Source organism: Carassius carassius, chromosome 20 (genome assembly GCF_963082965.1).
Source record: "Carassius carassius chromosome 20, fCarCar2.1, whole genome shotgun sequence".
Taxonomy (NCBI): domain Eukaryota; kingdom Metazoa; phylum Chordata; class Actinopteri; order Cypriniformes; family Cyprinidae; genus Carassius; species Carassius carassius.
Genome location: NC_081774.1, coordinates 2,652,421 through 2,664,595, shown reverse-complemented (window position 1 = coordinate 2,664,595; position 12,175 = coordinate 2,652,421). Strand labels below are relative to the sequence as shown.

General features: G+C 33.4%; 1 protein-coding gene across 1 annotated transcript in view; it reads right to left on the bottom strand.

Moving 5' to 3' along the window:
• Positions 1-3,381: 3,381 nt before the first annotated feature.
• LOC132096945 (uncharacterized) overlaps positions 3,382-12,175 on the bottom strand; it is a 9,429-nt gene continuing 635 nt past the window's right edge. Inside the window, exons 2-8 of the mRNA XM_059502630.1 lie at positions 12,112-12,128; positions 10,993-11,163; positions 10,142-10,192; positions 8,739-8,888; positions 7,272-7,382; positions 6,828-7,092; positions 3,382-3,722 (exon numbers count right to left, since the gene is read on the bottom strand). Of these exons, the coding sequence (XP_059358613.1) occupies positions 7,272-7,382; positions 8,739-8,888; positions 10,142-10,192; positions 10,993-11,163; positions 12,112-12,128 (500 nt within the window). The 3' untranslated portion in view covers positions 3,382-3,722; positions 6,828-7,092. The remainder of the gene's footprint in view (positions 3,723-6,827; positions 7,093-7,271; positions 7,383-8,738; positions 8,889-10,141; positions 10,193-10,992; positions 11,164-12,111; positions 12,129-12,175) is intronic.

The following is a 12,175-nucleotide window of genomic DNA, read 5'->3' as shown; positions in this document are numbered from 1 at the left end:
AAAAAGTATTTGGGCATGCTATATTGTCTTCAAATCCTCCAACCCCGTTTGTCGTACAATTTGAGATAGAATTATTTGAATTAATTTCCTTAAAATTATCTTTAGGTTTAGACTCTTAATGTTGTTCTACAGCTAAAAAGGTGAATGTGACATATTCCTCCTCTTCTAAAATAAATCATGTATCCTGGCCTACATTTAAACTTCCTCTCTCACGTATTATGTTATTAGTGTGGAGAAACTTTCATACAAATAAAAACGTTCCCTCATGTTATATATGGAGGAAAACAATTATTTTATTATTTTTTTGTTCCCCACTCAACTATTATGTTGTTAACGTTAAAACACTCCATTCCTGTGTTAGTTTGAAGTTGTTGATTGCTCGTGGAAACCCTGCACAACAGAACCTGCTCTCTACTGTGAGTTGCTAATGCTGCAATTTTTTATGGACACTATATTTAGTGAATATGAATGATGTCTCCCTCTTGTTTTGCTTCTGTGTGGAACAGAGACTCTCTTGTGACTCTAATTTAGTCACAGAAAACCAGACGGCCTTAAAAAAAAAGAGGACTGAGCTCACAGAGTGACTTACGCACTGAATGTGAAGAAGATTGTGGCTCATGCTTACAAGTGTTGTTTAGTTGAAAGTTCCAGAGAAAAGATGAGTATTTTTACAGGATTGTTGCAAGTTTGTGCATATGTGTGTGTGTGTGTTTATAACTTTGAGGATAATACATCATTTAAAAAAATTGATTGGTTGTGAAATATACATTATAAAGTATGTGCATTAATTTGCAAGAATGAACATATTACGTATAAAAAAAAAACATTTAAAAAAAAAAATATATATATATAGTCTGATTAAATTGAAGCTACTGAACTTTTTCTTCTTCCAAAAAATGTATCTAAACCACTTATGCTTCGAGCTTCAGACATTATATATATGAACCAATTATTATTTAGTCCAATTACTTTTTTGTAATGATTGGCATCTGTGACTTTATAAGAAGTTTTGTATGAATAGCATATAAATGTTGCACCTACAACTGGTATGTTTTGTATTGGTTTATACTAATTTCAAAATAACAATAATAAAAAAACGTGTTCAGCATCTTCTGTCATTGATGTAAATGAACTTAAATGGAAACAAATGAAAAGTTCTGAAACTGCTCACAGTGCGGATGTCTGTAATAGTTTTATCTTATCAGTTGTTAACACTTCATATTTCAATGTCTGTTATCTGAATAACATGTTTGCTGGGCCAAGTATTATTTTTGTTCTTGCTCATAATTGATGTTAAAGGTTTCTTCAAATCCCTAACCGTTTCACATGCATTTAAAAATATGATCTCATATTCAACATGTCTCCTTAAATGGAGGATTTTTTGTGGAATTCAGTCCAGTGCCGTTCAGACAAAAACTCGTTCTTATCTAACAAAGAGACATTTGTACAAGGGAATCATGGGAATTGAAGCAGCCAAATATGTCACATACAAATCCTGCTTCTTCTCATAAGAAAGGTGTTCAAGGACGGTTGATTCGATCAGCTTCAGTGTCTCCAGGTAAAAGATTCTCTGCAGGCAGATCTGGAAACATCTGAGAAACACTGACTTCACATTTATCATCCTCAAGGCACAGCGGCCAGTGTAACCAGTGTATATTAAACATGTATTTATGTAATTGTCTGCAGGTGGGACTGATTTCAGGCTGGTTTGGCTTCTACAAAGAGCTTGGATTTACACTCCATGTGATCCAGCAAAATGAGTTTCTCCATTCAGCATGATTCTTCAGATGTGGGACAAAAAAGTTTTCCAAATGAATGATCCTTTAACCATTATCACAAAAGTACCATTTCATACAATCCTCCTTATATGATCAACAATCACTTACTATCCCTAAAATCAGCAATCCTCAGTTTAATATTTCAATACTTCTAAGTATATGCATAATGTCAGTAATTCAAATATATACTTTAAAAATATTTCAACTCAAGGGGGTAAAAAGTTTGTAAATAAAAAAAAAACCAAAAAAAATGTTGCTATCCCAAAAGTCCAGAGATTTGTATTTCTCATTTTAAGATCATGTTAGTATCTAACAAGTGCTCTTTTATATTATTTTATTGATATTTTGAATATTTTCATTTTTAGAATTTATTTTTCATTTTAAAGCTTAAGCTCATTTGTTCTGTTTAAATGTTTATATTCATCACATTTTTCTTTTTTATATTTTCCATTTAAATTGCATGATTTTAGTTTTAATGTTTAATTTTTTTTATTTTTATTATTGAATGTAGAATGTTTTCATATTATATTTTCCATTTTCATTTTGGTTTTATTCATTTTTTGTAAAGTTTTTACAATATGTTTATACAATTCTTTTTTTATATATATATTTAGAAAGTTAAAGATTTTCGTATTTTCTGTTTTATTTTATAACTTTAGTAATTTAGTTTTTGTCATTTTGACAAGTTTTTTTTCAGTTGTAGTTTCAGTTATTTTAATGCATCAAGTTGAACTATATTTTAACTATAATTTTATTTTATTTCAAGAAACAGATTTTTTAACAACCCTCACAACACCAGAAGAGCGAGTACTGCATGTGCAAAATATGAGCTTGTGAACGGTAAGATTTTTTTAATGGTCATAATTCAAGAAATCGGTTTGAAACTGAACTGTAATCTCGATTTCTCAGTCAGTATTTGAATCTGTATGGATGTCAACACATACTGAGTGACTGACAAGAAAAAACAAAGTTTCACCAAAATTCAAATGAAATGCTCTGAACATGTTAATCCAATTTCATTTTGCACTTCTGTCCCAGTACTCAAGAATCAGTGTTATGAGAACATGACACAAAAATGTTTCCAGCGCTTCATCCTCAAAGCATTCTGGGATGCATGACCTGTGTTTGACCAGCGATATTTCACGATGCTGTCTTACATCAGTCAGATAAAACTGTTCGGCCACTTCAGCCAAAACATTAGTTCATCTGGTAAATGATTTTAGATGCACTAAATCTTTCAGTGTTTGACGTCAGCTGAGCAGTCATTATTAACCGTTCGTGTTAATACCAGCATAGTTTGCAAACAAACAGTCAAGCCATTTCATTTGCATAGATCTCATAACTAGCTCCACATGGAGCAAAGCTTAGCAGACCCAAACCTGATCAGATGGATATGTGTTTGATTATAGCGCAGCCTAGTGTTGGAATCAGGCAGCACAAACATGAATTAGTTTAATAAAATGATATTTTAATCAACCTTTAATATGTCTTTATTATGCATCAACCATTTTAAAATGCAATCGAGCACTCAAGATCGTGCTGTTTTGTGAATATAAACACACTAACAACATCCTTTGACAATCATTTAATTCACAACACAGCACAGATTCTCATGCTTTATTGCTTCATTTAGCATCATAAAGAAAGTATTCATATATGAACAACAGAAGCATGTTTATTACAAGCAAAAACAGCATAATTTCTCTTGGAATACTGTCTGAAACTAATGCTATGCACTCAAATGAGTCTGCTTCAGTGAGGGGAAAGGGTGAATCCAGCTCTTCACTGACAGTTAAAAGCTCCGGGGAAAAAGTGAAATGGTGCTATAACAGGAACACCTCAATGTCCATTTGTCTAGAAGTTCCCATGTCTTTGTTCTGAACTCGTTTTGACATCAGATTGGCAGTAAAAGCGTCTCAGTCCATTTCTGTGTGGGAGATGACACTGAAAGACCAAACCAAGCACACAGGGTTACACAACAGAAACAGTTCTTGTGCACTTTAACACTGCTGGACATGTTCAGGACAGAGCTAAAGACATACCATGTTAGGATCTTACATCATCTTCAAATAAACTATAGATTTTTATCAGCAATTGTCATGAAGAGATAGTGCTCATACTGTATAACAAATGCAGTATCTCATGTATACTAACAGCTACAAAACTAAGATCTCAAAGATTGTCTTCACAATCTTTTATCAAATTCTAGGTATGCCCACTTGAAACTAATTGTTATTAAAATTCCATTTTAATAATTAAAAATGAATAACTAATGGAAAAGAACCCAAACTATATTTTTTCCTCACTGAATATGTATTTTACTCCGAAACATGTCACATTACCAAAGTAACATTCAAACTTCAAATTTGATTTTCTCAATATTAAATTTTTTTTTTTTGCACCCTCAGATTCCAGATTTGCAAATAATTGTTATCTCTGTTGTATTAAAATATTGTTAGATCCTAACAAACCATAAATCAATGGATAGCTTATTCAGCTTTCAGCTGATGCATGAACCTCAGCTTCAAAAAATGTGCCTTTATGACAAAGATTTTTGAAAATCTTTTACATTTTTATCATAAAATGTATTCATTATGAAGGGTTTTAGTAAATATATTGTTTTAGGCTATATAATCATTTAGACAAATTGATCATATATATTTAGATGTTGGCCTGAAGAAAAATGTATTTAAATGTTATTAAAAACCATTTATATATAAAATGTATCTTTTATCTTAAAATGCATACATATATACATATACATATACATATACATATACATACATATATATATATATATATATATATATATATATATATATATATATATATATATATATATATATATATATATATATATATATATATATATTAAAAAATCATGATAATATGAAATACGACTACATTATGTGACAATAATAATGTGTAGTATATTATGGGGGGCCATACAAGCCCTAATTCATTCTGGCACTCTCACACACATACATTCTCCATTCACATACATACATTTCTACTCTCACACACATACATATATTCTTGCTTTACACACATAAATTCTCCTTACACATACATAATTTTTTTTTTGCTTTCACACACATGCATTCTCCTTTTACATATATATATATATATATATATATATATATTTCTACCTTTTTTGGTATCCATTACTTCCTGTATAAGCAGGAAGTCACTCTCAGACCAGGAAATACATGAGCAAGACCTGCTCAGCTCTTCCTCACAATTTTACAGTTATGCTATTTTCTTTTAAAGTCATCCTGTTTTCTTTCCAAGTACATATTTTAAGTTTTTATTTTTAACAAATCATTATGTAACCTACGTGTTCTACAGATCTGTGTAGAAGTTCTAAGACACTGATTTTGATCGTATTAACAGGGCTTAACGCTAAAGACATTTTCTACTGGTCCGGTTCGGCCAGTGGTTTAATTTTTTCTTTACTTGCCCTGGCAAAATTTTTACAGGACTTGCCACAATCAATCAATCAATCAATCAATAAGACTAATTGTTTTCATTGTTGACTGTAACATTGTATTGTAATAAATAATATAGTATAATATAATAATAAAATAGTTCAAAGATAAAACTGAAATAAACCATGCTTTTTCAGGTCTTTCAGGTAGTCCTAACTATTCCAGTTAAGGATGCACTGATCAGGATTTTATTTATTTTACAATCAAATGAGCCGATTCCCATTGCCAATTTATTTAGTTCTTATTTATTTTTATTTTTTTTTACATTTATTAAATGTTTATTTTGCTCTGTTACTGGCCAAACTAACCTTGAGCAAACAAACAAACAAACAAAAAAAATATATGCAACATGAAGCAAGTGCACAAAACAAAAACATCAGATTGGCTGAATTAATTTTTCATTATTATTATTAGTGTTATTTCCTTAATTATATGTGTGTCTGCACTACGTTTGTAATTTCTGTACTGGAAGCTCCTGATGAAATTTCTTCTGTGTGTAAACACTTGGCAATAAAGCTCTTTCTGATTCTGATGAAAATGCTAATTCAATCTCTGACAACAGGTGGCGCTTATAGATCACTATTCTAGCACTGAGTTATTGCTGCACGCAGAGCTGCAATCGAAAAAAAATAATTAAATAAGTAAATGAAAATCTAAAAATAAATAAACCGCAATGAGTCTTGAGTTATTTAAATAATATAAAGATATCGCTGTCCCTAACTTGCAACCTCCCACTTTATTCACTTCCTAAATTAAATGAAAAAAAAAAAAAAAAACCTTGGACGCTTATAATACATCTATCTGGCAACACGACTGAGGCTGAGCTCGCGTCCTCAATCACAACTCGCTCAAAGGACGAGGCCATGTAACCTTTTCACAATAATAAATTTATTTATTTTTTAAAACCCAGATAGCTTGCTGAAATACATCTGCGGCTTCCTCATCTACCTCAGCCATGCTGATCAAGACCTGTCACGGTGAGCCTGATCGCGCCTAACCTGCCTTCCGTTTCCACTATATTCCTTCCGTTTCCACTATACTCCTTCCGTTTCAACTAAACGCCTTCCGTTTCCACTATACTCCTTCCGTTTCAACTAAACGCCTTCCGTTTCCACTATACTCTCTCTCGCACATACATACATTCTTCTCTTACATACATCTATATATGTATGTGTGTATATGTATGTGAAAGAAGAATGTATGTGTGTGAGAGTAGAAATATATGTATAAGGAGAATGTATTAGTTTGAAAGCAAAAATCTATGTATTTGTAAGGAGAATGTATGTGTGCGTGAAAGCAAAAATATATGCATATGAAAGGAGAATGTAAGTGTGTGTAAGAGTAGAAATGTATGCATGTGTAAGAAGAATGAAAGTGTGTGAAAGAAAAATATATGTATCTGAAAGGAGAATGTAAGTGTGTGAAAGCAAGAATATATGTATCTGAAAGGAGAATGTAAGCGTGTAAGAGTGCCAGAATGAATTAAGTCTTGCACGGCCCCTCATAGTATATAAAACTTTCACTTTTACACTCATTACACACACCAGGAGATATCACTCACCAGAATATTCAGCTTTCTTTCTCATTGGCTGACAGAGCTGTCAGACGGCTGATTGGCTGATTACGCTAGGAGCGGGAGAACTCAGATGCGGTTCTCTCAGAGTTCGGCTCGGAGGGCCACGAGGACGGATGAAGGGCTTCTGACAAGGCACCTGATGCCCAGGCCCGAGCATTCTGGGACTGGCCCTGTGCATTCTGGGAAGGGTGGGTTGGGGAGGGGTAGCGGCTGTCTTTCACTAGTCTCACTCCATGGGTTGGAGTGGGTCCTGGGAGGAAAGCCAGACGTCAAGGTGTATAAGCATTCATCACTGGAAATGAATTGCAGGAATTGGAAAAACCATTTGGAGGCGAGCGAGAGATGAAATCACATCCGACTGGAAACCATCCCCCTGCCGCCCACGCTTACTGTAAGCTGTAAAAGCGTGAGTCAGGAGTCAGGACGTACCTAGTGTTTGAGAGCGGGAGACGGGCCGCGGGCGGAGGATGAGAGAGGTGCTGGGGAGCCAGGAGAGAGTGATTCATGGGACGCTGGAGGAGACGGAGATCTCACTTTCTCCTGAGAACACAGAGAGGAGAACAACTAAACCACGGCCAGGTCCACACAAACTGCTCTTTTTACTTTATTTGAATAATACTAATTATTAGGGCTCTGTCAAATCCATTTTATTTTTCCCCAAATTTTGCGGTTTTAATGAAAAAAGACATCAACTGAAATCACAAACATTTAACAATGATACCATTTAATAGAATTTTAACAACAACACAACAATGCATATCCCCCCCCCCCCCCCCCCTAATTTTGTTTTATTCTGTGTGGTTTGATTTTTTATGGATTATGCTTTTAATTAAATATTATTAAGAAAAAAGAATGTCTAATTAGTTGAATCCAGAATATTTTAACAATGCAATAATTTACTACAATTTTATCAGTAATGGGGCCCTATAAAATGATTTTTACATTTACAACAATTCCATGTTATTAACCCCAAATTTCTGCGTTTTGGGTTTAGATTTTTCTAGATTATGTTTTACATTTTTTTTCTGAATAAAATTTTACAATTCCAAAAGGATATCTAATCAATGAAACCATAAATCTTTAACAATGTAATAATTTATTATAACAAGACAACCCTATAAGATGTCTCTCTCTTTTTTTCCCCCAGAAATTCCATGATTGCCTTTTTCAATCTGGATTAAGTTGGTTTAAAATGGTTTTTAAAACTGTATTAATCAAAAGAGGATCTCTAATAAATTGAACTCAAAATAACAAAAGAAATATAGCATAATAATATATAACAAAATAATTTCTTAACATTTTAACAATAATAGTTCCCTATGAAGTCAGTTTGAAATCTTCTGGATTCTGTGCTTTATGATTGGATGAAATTTCAACAATTGAATAAATCTTTAAAAAATTATTAAAATCTTTTTAATAAATTTGAACAATGTCTTGCACGACGGTGGTTTACGGTTTAAATTAAAACATGGTTGAAAACTGTGTGATATTCCTTTAAAAAATAATAAACTGTATTATTATAAGTTATCATCACTTTAAGAAAACCAAACATTTCTTTTGGGGAGTTGTAGAGTAAACCTTTGATTATATTTTCTCAGTGAAATGCTGGGAAAGAGACTCTCACCACTTCATATTTCAGTACAAGTCTTTTGCAGTTTAATATCACAGATTCTAGTCATATTCTGAACTGATTAAGTGTACAGCCCTACTTTTGATCTGGTTACTCTGTATCATGGAAATAATAGAGGTCCTAGATATTTCTGATAAGCTATAATTTACCAACGCATTTAAATGGCATGAAACGAACAGAGTTAAACACATCAGTGTTCTGTTTCAGACCCTATTTTAAGGAAAAGGTGGAGTATTTGTGTGAGATGATTTCCTAACGATGCGTACCCGAGTGGGGCTCCTGCAGAGAGGCGAGCGCGGCTGAGAGCGAGGGGAGGAAGAGCCTTCTCTGGATGGATTCTTCCGGAGGACCGGAGAGCTGCTCAGTCCGTTCCCTTCCGTCGATCTGGGAGAGACTCCTGCGGGTGACGTGCTTTTCTACAAACACAGACAGCCCAAGACGTCATCAAAAACTGCAACTACAGCAGTGTTTGCCAATGCAAATATCACGGAAGTATGACTTCTTCAACAGGAGGCAATAGAGCATCACAGTCCCGAGAGAGCTTTGGTGTCGGAAGTAAATTTCCCATTCATTTCTCCCATTGACTTTTGGAAAAATCTGTATCTAAAGAGTTTTAGAGCATGTCTGAGGAAAACCATCTACGGCTGAACTCATAAGCATATAACATATCATTTTGAGTGAAGAAATTCAAAGGTCAAAGGTACAAGACTGTGTACATATTTTCATTTCGAGCGCAGGAACTACTCATCCCATAAACCACCGCGCCTCACTGAAGTCGACTGAAGCCACAACTGCGAACGAGCCTTTTGAGCGACTTCCGAATCTGACGACGGTCGCGCAAACTTTTTCCTCCAGTGAATTTTATTTTATATAGTGAATGTGCAGTAATAGCAGTTCTTTCAGTATTAATCGTGTAAATAAATAGTTTTATATAGGTATCGTGTATTTTATATATTGTGTGCGTGTGTGAAAGCGTTTAATGTTAACGTCAGCAATGGTGCAGTGCTTAAATTGTACCTGACTGCAATCACCGCTCAGTCGTCAACACATGTCGTTGCCATTACACAAATGTTCAGTAAATGCACAAAAAGGTATGCCTAGGCTAAATATTGTTTTGACAGTGGCATTATAAAATGATTGATATGACTCATACCATATGAAGGCTACAGTAGCCTAGCTAAGTTACCAACCTCCCTGCAAAACTCTCATGTCAGCAAAGGAGATCATGATTGCACTGATAAGTCTACCGTGCAAAAACGCAACAAATATTTTTATTTTATTTTATTTTTTTATTAATGATCTTCAGTCTTCACGGACCTTCGCGGGGTTTAACCAGACAGTTACACGAGTTTCAGATGCATCAGATGCATCACTGTGGGATTGTTCGGTACTGTGGGTAATGAAGTACTTATCCGAATTAATAAATAAATTGTACAATAACAGTCATTAGGAATTCATTAAAAACATCAATAGTTCAAACAATGAACATGAAGATGAAAATATATGAATCAAAGTATCATGAGATTTCTAGAAATGTTAAGTATTGAACAAATGATCTATCATACATTATATAATGTGATAAAACGTATGTTGTCAATGAATATTACCAAGTTAATAAATGAAAGCATAATGCATCATGAAAGAAAGAGAAAGCGAGAACTGTTTTCACCTCTTTAGTGCCGTCTCTTCTGAGCACGTCTTCAGTTTTACCGCCACTTTCCTGCAGGAAACACACAAGAACAGACCAACACAATCATGAGCGTAAAATAACTTCAGCAATGAGATGAGCTCTTTCTCAAACAGTCCTCTGATTTGTCAAGATACCAAAGAAAAGAAAAAAATGATAAAGAAAGAAAATAGTTTTAAGCTGAAGAACTGACATAACTGGAAATAAATACAAACTAAAACTGAACTAAAGCTAAAAACCAAAATAATAATTAATTAAAGCTAAATAGTAATATAAAATAACAATATTATTAATAATAAAACGACAGAAGCACATAACTAAATATTAAACAAAATATAAAGAACTAATTCAAAATATTAATGAAAGCCTGTAACTGTTTATAAATAATACTAAAATAACAAACAAACAAACAAACATTTCTCATGAAATGTAATAACTACGTTACAGCGCCGTTCTAACGACATTAATGTTACAGGTTTATAATCCTGCTGTATGACAACTATTGACTCATTCATGTCTATATTTTATTTCTCCAGGGGAACAACGGGAGAATCCTCGGAGATTTATTGATACTTAAACTGACACTGAAAGCAACATTTGAGCAGTTTTACTCTAGTTTGGTGAGTGAATTCTCAAGTCAGTGAACCAGGGATGAAATGATAGCACTTTAAATAAATAATGAGCATTGATATTCAGTCGCAGGCAGCAGTCGAGTGATGCAGTTTAGCTGAACATGGAAGCACCAGAGAAAATCACACAGACTTCAGGATGAACTCAAGTGCATCTTAAAGCGACGATTTTAAACTGTAAAGCGAGGAAGCAATGCGTTTCACCCGTCGTGTTCGTCCCGTGCTGCTCTGGTCTGCGCCGCCCCGTTTACTGTCCATATCAGCGTGAGAGGATGAGGAGGAGGAAGGAGGAGGAAGACCCAGACGCAGGCCTGAAGACCGATGGCTCACCGGAGAGCCGCTGCCGCTCTGAAATATACACACATCACATAAACACTATAACCTCACACTCTCATTTTTTTTATTAGTATTTTTTTCAACAGTCAAAGGAGTGTAAAGTATGAAATGTCTTCATAAAAAAAAAAAAACATATTAATTTATACATTAAATATTTAAAATATACAAATATTATTATACATAATCTCCTATTTAGAAGATCATTAAAAACTATATTATGGACATATTAGATTAGATTAAAGTAGATTCAACTTTATTGTCATTGTGCAGATATAGTTGTGATTTTAACACATGAACTGATTCAGTGAGATTTCATAACACAGTAATAGTAATTACAGCTAAATGGTTCTTTTTGCTGGAAAATCAACCCAAAAATGGTTTTGGAAAAGTTAAATTAATTATTTACCAATTACATAAAATGTATAAAATTTAGTTCTATCCTTTTTATTTGCAACTTGACATTAGCATTCAAATAAATGATACTGCATAAAGATTACAGCTCTCTGTTAGAGCCATAAAGAGCAAACAGGTTTATATTAAATTTGTTTATAATACATTTACCTGATATTAAGAAAGATTATGTATATTAATGCATATTTTAAACCTTTAAACTGTATCGCATGACTTTAGACAATTTCATACAAAATGCATATTGTATATGAAGATAACCATACATTTTTTTAATTAGAAGAAATAGAAATAGAAATACTTTTTACTGCTGAAATAGTTAAAAATCATATTTAATTTGAAGCTTGATAAAATGCCAATAGTTCCTCAGTCTGATTTTTGAGAAATGAATTTTTTTTAATTCTAGAAAATGCAATTCTATACAAAAATCCAATTGAACACATACAATCCAATCAGCAGTGCAATCCTTACAGAAAACAAGAGCATGAGACACATGAATAATCGACTTCTCTAATGGATGGACCAATGAGAAGATGAATATTCCTGAAACGCCACAGAACACTGAGGTGTAATACTCACTCTGTTCAGAGCTCCATCTACAGAAATGAAGAAAGACACAGAAGGATTGACTCACTGAGATATG